This window comes from Balaenoptera borealis, assembly GCF_965194805.1.
Source record: "Balaenoptera borealis genome assembly, chromosome: 4".
In the NCBI taxonomy this organism is placed as follows: Eukaryota; Metazoa; Chordata; class Mammalia; order Artiodactyla; family Balaenopteridae; genus Balaenoptera; species Balaenoptera borealis.
Window position 1 is genome coordinate 149,590,599 of NC_138861.1, and position 19,453 is coordinate 149,610,051.

Here is a 19,453-nt window from a genome sequence, read left to right on the forward strand (position 1 = left end):
TGCCCCGGCCCCAGGTCCCGTGGGGGCTCCTTCTACCCTTGCTGAGCCCCGACCCCCTGCCCAGGGACGTCCTCACCTGCACCCCATCTCTCCCTGAGCCTGGCCTTGGCCACAGTCTGCCCCCGGGGTTCTGCGGGCTCGCACGCAGGTCGTGACCCGTGTGGAAGAGAGATCGTTCCTGGGGGTGCAGGCACGGGCAGGGGGCTGCTGGGCCTCAGTGGCCCCTGTCCAGGTTCATCTAACCCCCGGCAGGCACCCAGTCCCCTCATGCTGAGGACTGAATGTGTCCACTGTACTTGGACCCTCCTCAGGCCGGGCCCCGGGAGAAGGTGGCTGGGGTCGGGGCCGTGCGAGTCTTCAGGTACAAGCCGGTGCTCCAGGACGTGAGGCTTCTCACTTCCGTGGTTCAGAAGGTCACATCGAGGGTCACCAAGGGCTCTGGCAAGGCTGACCCAGGGCGGGGGCGTGAGATGGGGCTATATATAGTCCAGAGACACCACAGCCAACCTAAAGGGACACTTCTGGCCAAAGCAAGGACAGAATGAGTAGCAAAAACAGTAAAGACAAAATCGATCATAAACAGAAATCCACACACCCAGCTGATCCTCAGGAAAGTCTTTCCCTGCTGATGGAGACTCTTAAGCAGTGAGAACAGGTGACAGGAAAGAACTGGGGACTACCCTGTCTTCTCAGGAGGAAATGGAGCCCATCCCAGGAAGCTCTTCAGGGAATTCCAGCTGGTGGACAGACGGGAGAAATGCTGCCCTGGGGTCACGGGGGCAGGGAGCTGGGTGTGCGGGGCCACGGGCTGTGTGCCCCAGGCACTGCCCCAGACACCCAGCCGGGGAAGTCTGATGACCCCACAGGAGCCACCAGCATGTCCATGGCCGTCCCCCTCCAAAAGCCACACGCAGGGGGAGGTCAACTATGGTGGGGGGCGACTGGCGATGTTCCGTTCCGGGTGGCGGCACGTGTTTTTACACGTGGTGATGCGCCCCCCTGAAGACCATGGGGCCGAGAGGTAGACAGCTGCGTCCGAGTGTATTCAGGCACCCGCCTGGGGAAGAGGACACCGAGAGGCCGGTGTCCAGCCTGGCGACACTACAGGGTGGGAACAAGATTCCGGAGGCCAGGGGGCCAGGACGGAGGTGCAGACGCACACACCAGGTGAGTCACCGCAGGCCGCGAGGGGAAGGCAGAGGGCAAGGCCGGACCTAGAGGTCCGAGAATGGGGGCTCCGGACCCTCTGAGGGCAGGCGGGGTGTCAGCGCCTTGCTCCCTAAGCCCCGCAGCAGCCCGCCCCGGGCCTGGGCCGGACCCCACCGGCCCTGGGGCTCAGAGAAGACACCGGGCCGCGGGTGGAGGCGGGGCCGAGGTGAGGGGCGGGGCCAGGTGGGTGAGGGGCGGGGCAGTGGTGAGGAGGGGCGGGGCGGTTCCGGGGGGAGGACTGAGCAGCTCCCCTGTTGGGCGCCCCAACCTGCCCACCTGGGCCCGTCCCTCTCCGGCCAGCGCCCCGCCCCGGGTCTCCGTCCGGTGTCCCAGAAAGCCGCGCCTCGCCTGCAGCCAGTCCCCTCAGTGTCCAGAGCGCACACCCGGAGCCCAGCTGGGTCCAGGCAGGAGAGAGGCCGAGGGCAGAGCTGGGACTCGGCCTGGCCGGCGCTAGAGGGCCCCGCACCACGCCCGCACTGCGCCCGCCTCGCCGCCTCCCCGCCTCCCGGCCTTGGCCTCCCTCCAGGCTCTGGCCTTCGCTGGCCTCCTTGCCCTCCCCGTCACTATCACCGCATGGACACAAACACGGGGTCTCTGGCAGGCTGGAGGGGGCTTGGGGGCCGGGAGCACTTTCCCGAGTGGGGTCAGGTATTGGGCGGCATCGTTATCCAGAACCAAGCCCCTAGCAACCCCTCCTGCTCTCCAGAAAGAGGCCCCAGAAACCCCCTCAGTTGGAAGGTGAGTTGGACACAGCAATAAGGGGAGCGAGTTTCTTATAAGCCAGAGTAAAAGTTCACACCGTCCAGAGGCTGGTTAGTCCCTCAAGACCGTGAGGCACGAGGGACTGAGGGAGGGGCACCAGGTGGCAAAGCAGGGGCTAGCGGGGGAGGGACAGCCAGCCCTGGGCAGCACTGGGTCCCAGGGAGGACGTGAGTCTGCATAGCCACCTGTCCCTGCATCCACCCTAGTGCCCCACTTGGCCTGGGCACCGCTGCCTCCTCCACGAAGCCTTCCCAGACTTACTCCCACCACTGCTGGGTGGGTGCCCTGCTCTGTCTTCCCTCTCCCTCAGGCTGTGGACTGTGCAGTAGATGGGCCCAGATGCTGTCGCTGGGTCCTCAGCACCCCAACGAGCCGAGCGTCAGCACGCAGCACCTGCCCAAAGTTGAAGGAGTGGTGGCGGCGGAGTGCAGGGGGCAATGGTGGGGCCCAAGGCGGGTGGCAGGCCTGGGAGGGGGTGGGAAGCCAGCCAGGAGCAGGAGTGTGGCCAGGAGTGCAGACTGTTGAATCAGGGCGCCAGGTGAGGGCTTTGTTTACATGGGGCTCCATGGGGGGACCCACCTAGAAACGTCCCCCTCCCCAGCTGACAGGGTAGGCAGATACCAGGGGGCAGGGTGAGGAGAGGGAGGCCTTGGAACCAGCAACAGGTACCTGGACGTGACCCTCAGGGCCCCTGAACTCCACGAGCTGGGGGCAGATGGGGGATGGGCAGGCCCAGAGCATTTCCCCATTGCCCCCTCCCACAAACACATCACCTGCATTCCCTGCCTTTGGAGACCCCCGACCAAGGCAGTGAAGACCACTGGTGACCCTGAGGTTCCGCCCTGCCAGCGTCAGGCCCCCGTGCAGCTGGGCACACCGGATCACCTTCACCCTAGCTCTGCCTAGGACACATCCTCTCTGAGCCAAAGACCTGGGCTGGAAAGCCTTGGAGAGCGCAAGACCCAGGAAGCCAGTCTAGTCTGGGGCCCCCACCCCTGCAGCTGTTGCTCCAGCAGCAACTAGTGACCCCTCCCTCCTTGGGGGACAGATGACAGGACTTGTCTTAGGTGGGCAGTGAGCACCCAGGAGCTGCCCGGGACTCCAGGACAGGAGACAAGAAAGCATGGATCTGAACCAGTTGTCTGTTTATTTTTTGGAAAGCACGTCTGCTGGTTTGGGCCAACACCTTTGGCCCCCACAAGGCTGGGGGCCCTCAGAACAGAGACCACCCTGAGCCCACTGACAAGCAGAGAATAGCCGCCCAAACTCAGGGCCATTAACAGTACAAAAAGTAACAAAACTGAATTTGTGGCTTTCTCTCCCAAGCTTTGAAAGGTAGCAGTCCGGGCTACAAAAGTCTAGAAGCATTGCGTAAGAAGTGTTAAATCTACAGCAAATATATCTTGTAAAAACTCAATAAATTATATATATAGATATATATAAACTTGTAACATCTAATAACATCTGAACCTGCATGCAGGGCTGGCCCCCCCCCCTCCCGAAACTGCCTCCCCGCCTGGAACACATGGCAATTAGAAGAACCTGTATGAAAATACCAGCTTGCTTTGACGTCTAAAAAAATAAATCTCCTAAAGAAAATTCTATAGAAATCTACTTCTCCTGCAAAAGAAGGCCAAAGGAAATAAAATATCCTCACGGAATCATCTCAAACTATTAACGACCCTTTAGGGTGCCAGGGGGCTGGCTCTGGCCTTGGGGTGTGGGCTGGACACACCCTCAGCAATGCCCCTAAACAAAGCATAAACCATCTCACCGTTAATAAGTTAAAACTTAAACCTCTGCCGTGCAGCTGGCTGAACACTAGGAGCCTGGGGAGAGATGGGGACACGGGCTCTGGGGGTCGATAAATAGCTTTACAAACATACAGGTCCAGGAACAATTTTTAAAACAAAACTGCGGTGCCAGAAAAGCCCCTCCAACCTCTGCGGGTTTTTGTGTGTCTCAACAGCGAGCCCCCCAGGGGGCCTCCTCCGACTAGGGCACCCCCGCCCCTGCACCCTCAGGGTCCCGTGCCTCAGTTGTACCAGCCTTCCTTCTTCCATATAGATATTTATATATATATGTATGTGTATATCATATACACAGCATCTATTTATATAAATGTACACTCATTTCTGGAATAAACCTTTCGGATAGAAGTTAAAGGCTCCCGCCTTCAGGTACCCGTAATTTCAGTCTCTGAGGGGCAGGGTGGGAAGTGGGGAGGCCTGGAGGTGGGGAGCTGCTAACACTCACCCCAGGCGCAAGGTGCCACTTGGGTGGGAGGTGTGCCACACGGGGGCTTCCCTGTAGGCTCAGCTTGGGCACTTGGAGGGGGGGCCTCAGCCCACTCTGGACACCGGAGCCCGGCCCGCCCCGATGCTCCCTGTGGGGTGGCAGCGGGGGTCACGGGAGCCTGGGGAGGGGCCCGGCTCCCCGCCCTGAGGAGCCCCACGGGAGGAGCCCCTTACATTCTACGTCCAGTCCACCGGTGCTGCCGGCCCAGGTGGCCAGGAGGTCACCGTACAGCAGGGCGGGCACGCCGGGGACCCCAGAGCACACACGTGTGCACACGTACACATGTGGAAGTTGTCTGTCCATCTGTCCACCCGTTCCAGGTCTTGAGTCCAGGCCGGTGAGACCCGTTGGTCACGGCACACCAGCGGCAGCACGGCGGGCTGGGGTCCGCTCTCACGTTGATGGGGGCTTGGCCCGCAGGCCGCGGCCCTTCACGTCCGCGAGCCCCCGCTACCTGGTGGGGCGGGGGGCAGCAGGTCATGGGCGAACACGGAGTCGTCCCCTGAGGAGCCGGAGCTGGGGGTGTCCTGGCCACCCGGCGAGTACTGCTCGAAGGGCACCGACAGGTCCAGGTACTCCTGTGGGCGGGCCGGGGGGGGGGGTGCGGTCAGCGCTACGCCACCTCCAACTCCAACGCCCGAGCCATCCAGGCCGGGGGGAGGGGGGAGGGGGAAGGGGCAGGGGGTCAGCGGGGCCCACACTCACGTCGGTGGATGTGACGGTGAGCACGCGGTCCAGGTCTTCCACCAGCTGCTTGAAGGTGGGCCTCTGGGAGGGCACGGCGTGCCAGCACTCACGCATGATCATGTACCTGGGGGCGGCACTCAGGTGGGCCCTGCCCTGCGCCCCGCGCCCTGGCGCCCGTCCCCCTCCCTTGGGAACAGCCTCGAGGCCGGCCCTCCCCCTGCCCGGGGCGGGGCTCAGTGGGGGCCCAGCAGGGTCCGGAGGTGACAGGCGGGCGCGCACACTCACAGGTCATGCGTGCAGTTGGCTGGCTTGTCCATGCGGTGGCCTTCCTTCAGCAGCTTGAAGAGCTCCTCCACGGGGATGCCGGGGTACGGCGAGCCCCCCAGCGTGAAGATCTCCCAGAGCAGGACCCCGAAGGACCACCTGTGGGCGGCGGGGGCGCGGCACCGTCAGCCCACCCTGCCGCCCACGGGCCCCCGTGCACGTGGAAGCCCCAAAACAGACCCCAGTGGGGTGCAGGGGGCTACTGATGGTGCCGGCTCTGCCCCACAGCTCCCCGGCCCCTGCCCTGGTGTGGCCTGTGCCCCGCCCGGCTCCCCACCCCACCCCACCCCCGCCCGGGTCTGGGGGCCACATACACGTCACTCTGGTGGGTGTAGACGCGGTCAAACAAGGCCTCGGGCGCCATCCACTTCACGGGCAGGCGGCCCTGGGAGGAGGAAGGGGGCTTGTTGACCGCCAGGCGCCCTCCCGGCTCAAGTCCCCCACCCTCCCAGGGCCGGGCTCACATTGGTGGTCTTTTTGTAGTAGTCGAGGTTGTGCACGTCGCGGGCCAGGCCGAAGTCCGCGATCTTCATCACGTTGTCCTCGGTCACCAGCACGTTGCGGGCGGCCAGGTCCCTGTGGATGCACTGGGGACAGGACCGGGCTTGAGGCGGTCGCCACCGGCCGCTCCCCCCGCCCCCCCGCCCGGCCCCGCCGGTGCTCACCTTCTGCGAGGCAAGGTACTCCATGCCCCGCGCCACCTGGTAGGCGCAGGAAACCAGGTCCTTGAAGGTGAGCTGCTCCTCGGGCAGCCGGCAAGTGTCGAAGGAGTAGTCCGTGCCCGGGGGCCGCCGTGCCCGCAGGTACTCCCGCAGGTTGCCCTTGGCTGCGTACTCCACCAGCACGTACAGGGGCCCTGCGAGCACCGGGGTCTCAGAGGGCGCTGCGCCCGGGGGCCGCCCGCCGCCCGCCGCAGGCCCAGCACCCACCGCCCTGCGTGCAGGCGCCCAGCAGGTTGATGATGTTCTTATGCTTCCCGATCATCTTCATCATCTCCATCTCGGACACCAGGTCCGACAGGTCCTTGTCTGTGGCGTCATCTGGGCGGGGAAGGGGTTGTGTCAGGCAGGGCCGCCCAGCCTGGCCCAGGCTCCCCTCGCCACGTCCCTCCCTCACCTTTCAGCATCTTCACCGCCACCGTGACGGGCTTGGCAGCCCGGTCCTTGTCGATGCCGATGGCCTCCGCCATGACCACCTGGCCGAAGCAGCCCTCCCCGAGTGGCTTGCCCAGAGTCAGCCTGGTGGCAAAAGCAGAGAAGCGATGAGCACGCCCGCCCGCTCCAGGCCCTGTCCCAGGCAGCCTGAGGTGCAGTGCCACCACCTCCAGGAAGCCCGCCACCCTCACCCCGGCGACCCTGCTCGTGCTGGTGGAGGACCTTGCCCCCCCGCCTCTGGGCCGGTGAGAGCACTTTTCCAGGGGTGGGTCTTCCCCGCTGCGCCCCAGCGCCATCTCCGGCAGTGGCCTACCTGATTCCCATCTGAATGCAGCCGGGTCTGAGTGGGGCCCCTCCCCGCCACTGGGCCCCCACCGTGTGTGCGCGCCCCCCCCCAACCCGGGTCAGGGCCCCAGGCCTTCGCACACCACTGACCGGGCCCGGGACAGCTCCCACTTGGGGTCGGCGGGCAGCTCGAGCTCAGAGACGTTGGCCAGCGCAGGGCCCTCCCCCGAGGACAGCCGGGCGATCCGCACCAGCGGCGTGTTGGAGCTCATGGACGAGCTGGACTCCAAGGACACCTGCTTGGGTCAGCAGGGGCAGGTTGGTGCCGCGGGGCCGCACAACCAGGGCGTGGGGGCGAGGGTGCGGCCCCCTCGGACCGTAGGCCGAGGCCGGGCCCGGGGTGGCTGCCTGACTCTGTGCAGCACTGAGCGAAGACTTCTAAAATGTTCTGTGCCCAGAGTGACCTGGCTCTGTGCGGTGACCACGGAGACCAGGGCGGGCTCGGAGCCCCCCACAGCAGAGGGGGCTGTCCCCGGGCAGGCCCCAGGCCCCAGGCCCCAACACTAGGAAGGGGACTGAGCGTGGGAGCCCGGGAGGCCGGGGCAGGGGCATGGGCGGCTCGGAACCTGGTATCTACTTTCTGTTACCTGTCGCTTGAGCGGGAAGCGGGAGACCTTGTGCACGGCGGGCGAGCCCAGGCCCTTCTTGGGGGGGCTGCGCAGGCGGCAGAGGGTCACAGCGGCCACCACCAGGATGAAGAGGAGGAAGCCCACCCCGTAGCTGAGGACACCTGCGTACACACTGCCAGCCTCACCAGCCTCCACCAGCTCCTCCTCAGCTGCAAAGACACGGGCGTTGGGGGCCTGGCCCAGCCTCTCAGGAGCCCCCGCGGGCCGCCCTGGGCCAGGCCGGGGGCTCAGCTCCCCCGATGCGGGTGCTGAGGCCTGAAGGGCCTACTCGTTGAAGGTCCAGCAGCCAGAAACGCCTGGGCCAGGAGGGGCAGACCCAGGACAGAAAGAGCCCAGCGGAGCCAGCGGCACCCTCACCCGCCACCCGGGAGACACCAAAGCCACCGTATCGGCTGCTGGGGACCCCGTTGGGATGGGGCACTCGAGGGAGGCCCTCTGGGCCAAGACAGGGCCGTGTGGGCTCTGTCCCCATACCAGGCACAGGGCCTGGCTCGAGGGCTCGGCGGTCCCCTGCCTGTCCCCGGCGGCGTTGGCGTGTCCCGGGCTGCAGCCCCGAGAGGACAGGTGCAGAGCGACAGCAGCAGGAGCTGGTACCTGGCAGCACCACCAGCCACGCAGAGTGATGGGAAAACCCGATAGAATTGCCCGCCAGACACGTGTACTCCCCCGCGTCCTCAAAGGTGACATTGCGCAAGGACAGAACCTCTAGCTCCTTGTCGGTGGTGTTAGCGCCCGCCGTCTACAAAGAGAGAACAGAGCGCGATAGGAGAGCGCCAGCACCTCCCGCGGGCACCACAGCCAGAGTCCACGCGGCGACAATCCAGCCAGGCTGCAAGGAAAACGCCGCCACCGCCACCACGGCCACGGCCACGGCGGCCGAGGGCCCTCTGCCTCGTGCGTCCACACCGAGCCCGAAGCCAGTCCCTCCACCGGCAAGTCCTCTGTCCCAGGTGAGCCAGGCGTGCGACCGGCAGCACAGCAGGAGGGGTTAGCGCGCACCAGGAGGGGGCAGGCGGGCGGGCGGGCAGGCAGGCGACAGAGAGACGGGCAGGAAGCGAGCAGCAGCGGGAGCCGGGGCCAGAGAGAGAGCGAGATGGAGAGAGAGCGAGAGAGCGAGGGCAGTGCAAGGCGGGCTCTCAGGGCCCGGCCTCGGGGGTGAGGGCCTCTGGGGTGGGGCGGGGGGCGGCGGGGTGCGCAGGCGGGTCAGCACAGGCCACGGGGCTCAAAGCAGGCGGTCACGGCGGAGGCCAGAGGGGCGGCGGTGCAGAGGCGGCGCAGATGTGGCCACGCCAGGAGCAGGGTGTGAGCCGGGGACGGGGCACGAGCGGCGGGGCGTGCAGGTGGGCGCAGGGCCAGGGCGTCGGAGCTGGAGCTCGGCGTGCCAGGCAGGCGTGGGACAGAGTTGTTACCTGCTTGGGGCCCGCGAACACGCAGCCAAAAGGCCTTCTCAGCCACGCCTATGAAATTGGAGGCTCGACAGAGGTACTCGCCCCCGTCGCGCTCGGACACATTGGCCAGGCGGAGGCGCACGTCAGCCTCCGCACTCTCACTGATCCACGACTGCAGGGACAAGAGACCCGGCTCAGGCGCGGAAGCCCCGCCGGGCATGGAAATGGCCGCGCAGGCGCGGGCCCGTCTAGACCCCAGGCTCTGAGGCGCTGAGACCCCCAAGGAACAGATGGGCGGACTAGGCTGTGCCGGCTAGGAAGGCTGCCTGGAGGCGGCTTGCAGGCACCTCACAGCGGCGGCTGTCGTCTCGGCGGATGCGCCTTCCCCATATCCACCCCAACAGCCCGGCTCGCAGCCCTGGCTGGTGGCGCTCAGAGAGGCCCTCCCAGGGCACTCGAGCTGCCCACCGCGGGGGCCCCGGCTGCGACGCCGCTGGGCCGAGAGCACCCGGCACCACCCCACGGCTGGTCTGGACTCCTGCTCCCGCCCCGCAGGCCCATCTCGTCTCTAAACAGATGTTTCTCTTTGGGCTGCAAGTGTCGCAATCGCCCCAACTCGGGGGGCCCCCACCCCCGGGGCCGTGGGAACAAAGCTCAGGCGGTCCTGCCCTGAGGGCCCAGAGAGGTGGGCGGGTGGCCGTCTGAAGGCAGACAAGGGCGCAAGGACACAGGACTCACTGTAGGTCCTGGCGTGCTGGGCTGGGCCCCACCTCCCGAGCCGACCCCCCACTGCTTCTCCCCGCAGGTCTAAAGCCTGTGCCCCGACCCCCGTCCCTTAAACACGACAGGCCTCCTGCCTGGGATGCCCTCCCCATCCCCGGCGAAGGGGGCCCCCGCGGGGCCAGGCCTGACGGCTCACCTGCAAGGAGCCCCCCCGCCCCAAGCCCGCCTGCCCCACCCAGCCAGCGGCGGGGCCCACCTTGAGCACCGTGACGTAGGGCGTGCCATCGGGCCCCACTTTGCTGCCGTTCACCTCCACGTGCTTGAGCCACTGGATGTGGGGCTGCGCGTCGCTGTACACCTTGCAGTGGAATTCCACGTCGCCGCCCAGCACCGCCGTCTGGTTGGCGGGCAGCCCCGCCTGCAGGATGGGCCGGTGCGGCGAGCGCTCTGCGGGGCAGGGGGCGCTCAGAGGCTGCCTGACCCGCGCCCGCTCGCCGCCCGCACCCGCCAGCCCGGGCCTCACCCAGCACGTCCAGGGTGTACGTCTGCCGGATGCTGCCGAACTTGTTCTCCACGACGCACGTGTAGTTGCCGCGGTCCGAAGGCACCACGCTCTCCATGACCAGGCTCCACTGCTGGTGCCGCAGCTGCAGGTGGACACGGGTGAGCGGACGGCGGGCTGTGCCCTGCGGGCCGGCGCCGAGGCCCCAGCGACCCCCGCCGGGCCCACCTTGATGCCCCCGATGCGGTGCTCGCCTCGGAACTCCTTGCCGTTCTTCAGCCAGGAGATGGATGGGGTGGGGTTGCCGGCGGCCGGGCAGCGGAAGCGAACCGTGTTGGCAGCCGGCACCGCCAGCAGCTTCTTATCCATCCGCTCGGGCCGCGTCCAGTAAGGGGCGCCTGCTGGCAGAGGGGCCCAGGAAGGCTGTGACCAGGGCGGGAGTAGCGGCCTGCCTGCCCCGCTCCAGCCTCAGTCTCCCCTCCTGTGTAGGAAACGTCGGCCTTTTGAAGACCCCTGCCTGGGCCGCACAAGCCTTCGGTGGCCTCAGTGCCACCTCCCGGCATTCGAAAGCCAGGTCCCCTCGCTTCCGTCCACTTCCCTCAAGCGCCTGCTCCAGCCGAGAGGGCCCCGTGCGCCACACCACGGCCCAGGAGCCTTCACGACGCAAAGGTGTCCTCCCAGGGGAGCACCCACCCACCCAGGCAGGCCCACCAGAGGGGAGACGCAGCCCGCAGAGAGACCAGGTCACGCCGGGTTAGGAAGCCCGGCGGGATGCACGGGCAGGGCCAGGCCTTGGGAGGGAGCTTACCAGGAGGCAAGACCCAGCCACCCGCAGAACCCGGAGCCTTGAGACCGGCCAGGAGCCGCTAGAATCTGCGAGACCCCGGACCACCCTCCGCACCCTGGGCACCAGGTGGGGACGCGGTGACAGGGTGTCTGGTGCTTACGTAGAGGACACGTGAGGAAACGGGAGGGGCCGCTCCAGTCCCATCCTGTTTTCCAGGACCGTCCCACCCCCACCCTCACAGCCCAACTGGCTTTTCCCCCTTGGGGCTGGGGTGAGGCTGCATTCCCGCCACGGGGAGGCTGGGTGGGTGTCCCCAGAAGGGAGGGAGCCCTTCCCCGCGACCCTGCTGCCATCCATGCAGCCATCTCCGAGAGGGTGCTGAAGCCCAGGTGGGGAGCAGTGTAGGCAGGCGCCGGGGAGAGCTCCGGGGGGCGGTGTCAGAGACCCCAGGGTGGCCCAGGGAGCACGGCAGGGAGGGGCTGGTCCCTGGGGCTGGAGACCGCGAGGCCTTCAGGAAGGCAGCTCTGCCAGCAACCCTGCTCAGTGTCCCTGAGCCCACTCCGGAAGAAGAACACCAACGCCCTGCCTGGGACGGCCAGAGTGAGCGGGACACGCAGGGGACAGGCGGGAGGTGGCGGGGCACCCGCCGGGGCCCTCACCCCCGTCCCGCATCTCGGGGCATCTCAAACTCAGCTCCTCCAAAACCAGATGCCACCTCCCCGAACCGGCCCCTCCCGCTGGGCAAAGCCCACCCTGCTCACGGTTCCAGGCCCAAGTACCTGGGCGCTGTCACCCTCAGCCTGTCACCGGAAAGCACCGCCGGCAGCCCCTTCACAGTGAATACGCCCAGACCTGCTGTCCCTGGTGCTCAGCGCCACCCTCCTCTCCCACCCGCACTGTCTCTGTCGCCCCCCACCGGCCCTAACCCCTCTGTCCGCTGCCGCCTGCCCTGTCTCAGTCACACGTGGGACGGGTCACCTCGCCCACCGGCCTCACTCCCCCAGCCCCGGCCACACCGGCCCCCCGGCTGCTCCTGGAGTCCCGGGCCCCGGTCCCCTCCCCACAGCACGGTGCCCCGTCCCACCTGTCACCTGCCACCCGGACTCCAGAGCTGGGCACGCATCGCCGCCACCCCACACTAAGGGGACCCCACGGAGGTGGCCCCCAGACCTCGGTCTCTCCCCTGCCTGGTGAGCAGGGCCCCAGGTGGGAGGTCGGTCCCCAGCCCTGGGCAGCCCTGCGTGCCTGGAACCCGGTCTCACCTGTGTCTTCAGCCTCGTCCTCCCCGTCTTCATCGTCTCCCGAGGACGGAGCGTCTGTAGCGCAGGCGAGAGGGAAATGTGGGAGGTGGCCCTGCAAGCAGGCAGGTGCCCCTCCTCCGACGGCGCCTCCCGGGGGCCTCCTCTGCCCGTGACCACCAGGACCCTAGGGCACGGTGTTGCTCGGGAGTGTCACGGGCCGCAGCAGGCCCTACCTGTCACGCGCACGGTGAAGCGGCACAGGACGCTCTGGGAGAGGCGCTGGCGGCAGCTGTAGGCCCCGGCGTCCTCGTGGGAGGCGTTGAGCACCTGCAGCCGCTGCGGCCCCACCAGGATGCGGTCTGAGGGCGCCAGCGCCACGCCGTCCTTCACCCAGACCGTGGGCCCTGAGGGAGCCCCCGCGGGCAAGTGGCAGCTCAGCTCCACGGTGTCCCCGCTGCCAAAGACCAGCTCCTGCTGGCCAGGCTCAGGGCCCGGGACCTCTGCGGGCAAGATGGGGGCCCATGAGGCAGGCGCTCCCCAAACCAGGGGCGCCGGGCGCTCCGCACCCCGCACTGTGGCACCGCACGCGCCGGGGGCCCGTCTGGGGCCTGGGTGGGGCTGAGGTGGCCCCAGGGGAGGGAAGAGCCCGTGGTCCTGCCAACCGTCCCACAGGGCCGGGGCGCGGGCACTGTTCGGAGTGCCAACAGGTCTCCGTCCCGAGGACGACCCTGCCGTGGTGGCGCTTACGTAGAGGACACACGAGGAAACGGGAGGGGCCGCTCCAGTCCGGCACTGTCTGGGGACACGGAACACTCCAACGTCAGAGTGTCCAATTTTCCTTTGATTCTTTTCAGTGATTTAGAAATGCAACATCCGCTCCAACCTCATGGGCAGCAGCAAAGCAGGAGGTGGGCGTGCTGTGTTTGGCCGACCTCAGCTAAAACAGAGGCTCAGAGGTGGGAATGACCGGGGTAGTGACAAGACAATTCATCCCCGGAGGGGGTTCCCACTTGGTGCCCCCCACCCCTCATCTTGGCTTCAAAACCAGTTCGGGACCTGCCCAGCACCAGAAGGGAGCGCCGCAGTCAGACAACACCCCCCAGCCTTTCAGAACAGCTCCACGCTGACGCAGGCAAGGCCAGCCCGGAGTGGGGGCTCTCAGGGGCGTGAACAGCCTGAACCCCAACTCAGACTACGCCTCAGCAGTAAATTAGAGAGAACATATACCCAGAAAGAGACTAGAAATACAGACATGGTACCAGTTCTGGCCAGTGGGGCCTCACAGGCCAGTGGGGTGAGGGGACCTAGGACCCCTCATCTTACAGATGAGGACACAGGCGAGGGGAGGAAGACTGCAGACTCGGCTGGCGGAGAGGCCAGAGCAGGGACCGTCAGGCCAGGCTGAGGAGGCCCGGCCCACCTCTCCCCGCAGGTGCCGAGAAGTTGGGGTGGAGGGTCCTTGCCGAGGGTGGATGTCCACTGTGGCCCCTGCGCCCCTCCCCTGACCAGTGGCTGCCCAGATCCCAAGGGGCCAACAAGGCCTGAGACCCAGGGGCTGACCAGCCCCCCAGGTCTCCCTGCCAGAGCCAGACAATGCAGGGCGCAGGCAGGCAGCCTGGGCTTTGGGCCCGGGACAGGGGTGGGTGGTCCCACCACGCAGACCCAGCTGGGTTGGTCACACCGTTACTTGTCATTCTGCCGACGCACGGCCTAGATTCGAGGGCCCAGCTGCCCATTCTGGCCACGCCAGTCCCTGGCTCCTGAGACGGACCCCATTCTGCCCCCCACCTCAGGAGGTTCCACAAGCTCGGCGCCCACCAGAAGGGTCCCTGAAGTGCCCATGGGGTCTGCATCCCCAGGGTCCCCACAGTCAGGGGGCTCCTGGCCTGACTTCCAGACCCCCAGTCCTGGCCACGGTGTTATGTGGGGACCACCCAGTGCCGGGAGCCGGCTGAGGCCCCCCAGAAGGCCGAGAACAGGCTGGCTGTGGCCGCCTCAGCCCCAGGCCCCGGCCCAAGGGCAACAGTGGTTGGTTCCGGTTTGGTCTGGGTGGCGAAGGCAGGTCAAGCCATCCACACAAGTATTCGCTTCAACCTGGTCCAGCAGGGGGCTGGGAGGACCCAGCATGGCCCCCGGGGCCAGCAGCCACTGGCCGGTGTTGGGGCGCAGAGGGCCCTGCACTCTGCCGAGGGCCGGCCCCTGACCTGCCCAGCACCCTGCCCCACTAGGTGGCCGTCGAGGCCAGGGACCTCCGGACCAGGGCACGGATGGCAGTAGCACCTCCACTTCCTGCAGATCCAATCCACTCTGCGCCACAGAGGACCCGGGGGAGACCAGGCAACGCCAAGGAGGGGGCGGCGGTGGCATTAGGCGGGGGGACACAGAGTGATGGGCAGGGCCCGAGGGGGCACTCTGCCTAGGGGGCGGTGAGGGCACATGCTGTGGGCTACTAAGCTCCCACCACAATGGCCTCAGGAAGGAGGCTTTCTTGATCAACAAAAGGGGGCCCATCCACACCCACACAGGCACTGGGGCCACACACGTCGGAAGACAAATGTCCTCTGTGCCATGGTGGGTGCCCACGTGCCATGCGGGGGTGGGCATAGGCGGAATGTCCACCCCTGTGGGTCCCACAGCACCTGTTCCAGCCTGCACCCCCGCCAAAGGCCTGAGCTCGGTGAGGGGGCCGCCAAGGGGTACTGTGTCCTGGAGGGGCCAAGCCGGGCCTTCGGGCACGTCCCCCAGGCCCAGAATCCTCCTGACTCTGCCACTCACGGGCCCTGTGACTCAGTTTTCCCCACTGGCGGGCCAGGGGGGCCACCAGAAGCAGTTAAAGCACTGGAGCCGGTGAAAATAGGGGGAGCGAGACCCCCCCCCCCGCCCCGGGGCTACACCCCAGGATTGATGTCCACCAGGCCGCAGCCGGAGAGGAGCCAGTCTGCTCCGGAGGGCTGTTACCCCTGCTGGGGGAAACTCGCTCCCCGTTTGGGGTCACTACAGTTGAGACCCACTCAATGCATATGGGGTGTGCAGCGGTCGGGCCACCCTCCATGAGAGGGGCCTGGAGGAGACCCCAGGGAACAAGCATCACATCCAGACCCAATTCAAAGGAGCCGCCTGGAGCTGACGACAGAGGAAGAGCAAAGCCCTCTGGTTCTGCATGTGCGTGAAGCTCTCTGATGCCAGGTACATGCTTTAAGTAGCCGGGAGGGGCGTCCCAAAGGGACCCTGAAGTCATGGCCTTCCCGCCTCCCCAGTCACCTCTCCACCCGGGAACAATATGAAAAGTTTCGTAACAAAGTGAGAAAAAGAAAGGGGTGGGATCCGGAGGCCTGGCGGGCTAATGAGGACTTACAGGATTATCCAGCCTAATCCTCCAACAACCCTTCTGTTATCCTGCACGGGCGAGGAAACTGAGGCTGCAGGAAAGCAACCAGAACCAGGGTGGGCAGCCAGCAGCCTCGGGCCCAGCAGGGCCTGGGGTCAGGGAGCCCCCCCCCCACCCCCGCCCCGGTCCCCCAGCCTGAAGAGGCTCCTCACCGTTCATTCACTTGTAAATCACTCAGGCCGGCCTGGCCACCCGCTGCCCCAAACCGGTGCCTGAGCAGACGCCCGGCCTACCTCCTCAAGGAGACCCCTAGCTCCCCTCTAGGTTCAACTGTAAAATGGGGCGCACCAGGCCCCAGATAGGGCCCCAAATGGGACTTGACGGCCTGGGGGGGCGAGGGCCTGGGGGGGCGGGGGCATCCTTGGCTCCGTGCAGGGGCTCAGAGGCCAGAAGTCCAGCCTCAGGCTCAGCTCAGGTTAATGAACCACCCAGAGGCCCGTGGGGCTCAAAGTCCAGCCCTGATGAGGAGCAGGTGGGGGAGGGTGCAGCCAGTGCCTTCCTGGGAAGTGCCCTGCACCCCCCCAGAGACCCCTCCTGGCTGGGTGGGTCCCCATCAACCTTCCTGCCTGTTAGGGGCCCCCCGCCAGTGGCTTCCTGTGGAGACGGAGGCTGCCCTGGCGGGGCCTGGGGTGGCCAGGGCCGTCCAGCAGGGGACACCTTCCCTAGTGTCCGTGACCCCTGCCAGCTCCGGCTCCGTAATTTATGTTCCCCAGGAAAGTGCCAGGCTGGGACCTTTGTAAATTTCACGAGGCCTTTGTATTTTTACTGCCTGGCCGGTGGCCCAGCTCCTTCAGGAACCGGATTAGGTTTATTGACCTATCAACTCACTACCTGTTTCACCAACTTTACTGCGGGGACAGGGGCCCCGGTGCGCGGGCACCCCAGCCCCTGGGGGGGTCTTCAGGACGCTCTACCCCAGGCCCGCATCTGGTGGGGTCGCTGCCAGTTCCCCGAGGCGGGGAAGGAGGGGGCCCCTGCCCCACCTCCGCGCCGCAGGGGGTCCGGGAGGTCTGGAGCTCCGCCCACCGCCCCCTCCCCGGGGGCTAGTTGACATTCCCCGGCCGTAGGGAGTAATATCTTTATCTGAATGCGAATGCTAATTCGGGGCTCCCCCCGCGGCCGCCTATTCTGCGCCCCTGGAAGCGGGGGCCGCCCTAGCAAGCGCTAAAAGCGCGCCCTGACCTCCCGACGGCCTCTGTCACGCCGCTGAATGACACGCACATTCAAGCGCCGGGCCCACTTTCATTCATAAAAAAATGACATTGTTCCGGGAGGCCGCAGCCGCCGCCGGAGGAAGGGGCGCGGGGGACGCAGGGAGGGGCGGGCCGCCATCTGCCTCCGTCCAGCCCGCGGCCGCCGCCTCCCTGGCACTGCGCGCCCGCAGCCGCTCGACTCACACCTCCCCGCGAGGCCCGGCCGCCATCAATGCGCGGTCTGTGGCCGCGCCGAGGTACAAAGGAGCGGCTGTTCGGGTCTCGCCCGGGTGGGGCGTGAGCTCACCGGGCGAAGGCCTCCCTCCGCGCGGCCGCCGGGCTGGGGACAGGGGTGCGCGCAGCCCCCTCGCCCGCGCCGGTCCTCGCCAGCACCCCGGAGTTGGCGGTCTCCAGGGGGCGGGCTCCCTACGGTCTCCTACCCGGCCTCCCCTCTCTGCCCGGCCGCCGCCGGTAGCCTGGCGGCGCGTGTGCGGGGCGTGGGCACCCGAAGCGCTCGGCCGGGCGCAGCGGGGGGCAGCGCGCGCTGCACCTCGAGGGCCCTGCGCGTGTGCGGGGCAGGGCCCGGTGCCAAGACGCGCTCCCGCCCCGCCCCTGCCCAGGCTCTACGGGCCCTCCTCGCAGACCCTCGACGTCCCGCTGGACCTTGACCGCCAGCGGGGTTCCGCGGCTCCACATTGCTCGGACATCCGCCCTCTCACCTCCCGGCCCCCGCCTGTCGTTCGGTGCGCACCCCTGGGGGCAGTCATCTTAACTCACAGGGCATGAGAGCTGGGTGGGGGGAAACGGAGGCACTAGGTGTCACCTGGTCATGCAGGCCACTGAGGGGCTGGGGCCCGGCCCCGGGCTGACGCACTCTCATACCCTCCCTCCAAAGTCCAACCTCTCGCTTTGGCTGAAGCTGGCCATGAACTGGGGCCCGAAGGGGGTTGGGGGAGAGGCACCAACAGCAGAAACTGTCCGTCAGCGCAGAACCCGCGGAACAATGGGAATCGTGGAAACGCAGTCCCCGAGCTCTCCCGACAGCGCCCGGGCGCAGGCTGTGCCCCACTGGGGAACCGCTGGGGGCGGGGGTTGCGGACTCCACCGCGGTGCCCGGCTCGCCGCCGCAGCCTCGCACTTGGGTGGCAGCCCTGCGGCTCCAGGCGCCCCACAAACTGCCGCGCCAGCTCTGGCCCCGATCCCCGGGGAGGGAGGGCGGCAGAAACCCGGACGCTGGCCCCGCTATGCCAGCCCAGAGCAAGCCCTGGGGCCCACTCAGATCTCCGGCGCCCCACACCCACCCAGGCGCCCGTTCCCCGGCCCCGACGCTTCTGCCTGCCGGGACCCCATGCCCCTCCCCAGTACCCGTCGGGTCCTTCCGTACCTGCTGCTCTCCGCACGACGCGCTGCTCCATGCCCGGGGACCCGGAGACGGCGCCGGTCATCACGACTGCCACGGCCACAAAGAACGCGAGGGCGCAAGCCGGGGCGCCCATAGCTGGGGCGGGTGTTACGACGTCCTCAGGCGGCGCGCGCCAGCATGCTGCCCCCCATGGCCCGGTTCTGGCACCGGCGGGAGGGCGCCACTCGGGAGTCTGTTGGAGGAGGCAGGCAACTCGTTACTCGGGCGCGCAGGGGCGGAGGCGGCGGTGGCAGGGCTCCTGCGCCCCGGCCCCTCCGATCCCCGTCCGCCCCGCCCGCCGCCGCCGCCCAGGGCTCCCGGGCCGCCTGGCGCCGGCCGCCGCCTCCCCGCCGCGGTCCCTCCCTCCCCCTTCCCTCCCTGGCTGCTGCAGAGCCCTCCCAGGGCGGCGGCGGCGGCGGCTGCAAACTTTCCAGAGCTGGAAGCCCGCGCCCCGGCCGGGCCCCGCCGCAGAGACCGCTCGGGATCCGAGCCCGCCGCGCGCTCTGGACCTGCCGCGCGCCCGCCTGGACCCCTCGCGCCCGCCGGGTCCCCACGCACCGACCTGGCAGCCGCGGGCGCCCGACTCACTGAGCGCGGCTCTGGCTCCCGCTCGCTGCCCGCCGGCCCAGCGCCTGCGCCCCGTCCCTCCGGCCGTCGGCTCGGCGGTGCGTCCGTGCGCCCGGCCGAGCTGGACCGCGCGGCGCCAGCTGCCCGCGCCGCCGCCGCCACCGCGCACTGAGCCCGGGCTGCCCGGCGCGCGGCAGCCAGTGGGGGCCGGCCTGCGCCCGCCCCGCCCCGCCCCGGCCACGCCCGCTCTGGCCCGTTCGGGCGCGGGGACACGCCCCTCCCCTGGGGCGGTCCGGGGGCGGGGCCGGGGCTTGCCTCGCCTCTGCCCGCGGAGGGGATTAGAGGGGGCGGGGCGGGACGGGGGCGCCCGGCGGTCTCGGAGGGCGTGGGAGCCCGGCTCCGTGGCGAGGCCCCCCGTCGCACTGCTGGGCCCGGCGCTGAGGGCGGCCCCGCGCGGGGCGGGCGCACAGAGAGCCCGAGCGCAGGCTTCTATTTGCACAGCGCGCAGTCCCGGTTAGCACCCGGCCGCCCACCAGGGGCTCAGGCCCCGGAAGGCTAGGAAGGAGGGGGCGGTGTAGAGAGGGGTGGTCTCTGTGGGTGAAACGTGTCAGGGAGGCTTCACAGAGAAGGAGCTGCACAGGCTGAGCCCGGAGGCGTGAGCAGCACAGAAAGCCTGGGGACGAAGGACACTTCTGCCTGCCCGCCTGGGGTTGAAACGCTAGGGGACTCCGGGAGCTGCGGGCTCGCCCCTGCGTTTATTAAGCGCCTGTTGCACACGCGGAGCTCAGCTGCGTGAGTGCCTCGCCAGAGAGGCTCACTTACCCCCACCACCCCAGGAGGAAAAAGTTTGGAGA

The 19,453-nt window shown here is 67.8% G+C and overlaps 1 protein-coding gene across 19 annotated transcripts; it reads right to left on the minus strand.

Moving 5' to 3' along the window:
- Positions 1–3,099: 3,099 nt before the first annotated feature.
- FGFR3 (fibroblast growth factor receptor 3) lies at positions 3,100–18,785 on the minus strand. 19 transcript variants are annotated; one of them, XM_082390856.1, is made up of 18 exons: positions 18,595–18,785; positions 18,015–18,225; positions 12,283–12,549; positions 12,071–12,124; positions 10,250–10,422; positions 10,043–10,166; positions 9,776–9,966; positions 8,818–8,968; positions 7,367–7,557; positions 6,870–7,018; positions 6,397–6,518; positions 6,210–6,320; positions 5,946–6,136; positions 5,745–5,867; positions 5,595–5,665; positions 5,242–5,379; positions 4,975–5,080; positions 3,100–4,723 (listed from the first exon to the last, which is right to left on the minus strand). In XM_082390856.1, exons 2-18 carry the CDS (start codon positions 18,124–18,126, stop codon positions 4,490–4,492), a joined length of 2,508 nt encoding a protein of 835 aa, XP_082246982.1. In that variant the 5' UTR covers positions 18,127–18,225; positions 18,595–18,785; the 3' UTR covers positions 3,100–4,489. The 19 variants fall into 19 exon arrangements, with proteins under 19 accessions (XP_082246982.1, XP_082246991.1, XP_082246992.1 ...); XM_082390865.1 differs by having other exon boundaries at positions 10,250–10,419; positions 18,595–18,729; XM_082390866.1 differs by lacking the exon at positions 8,818–8,968 and adding an exon at positions 8,003–8,147 and having other exon boundaries at positions 18,595–18,729.
- Positions 18,786–19,453: the final 668 nt, after the last annotated feature.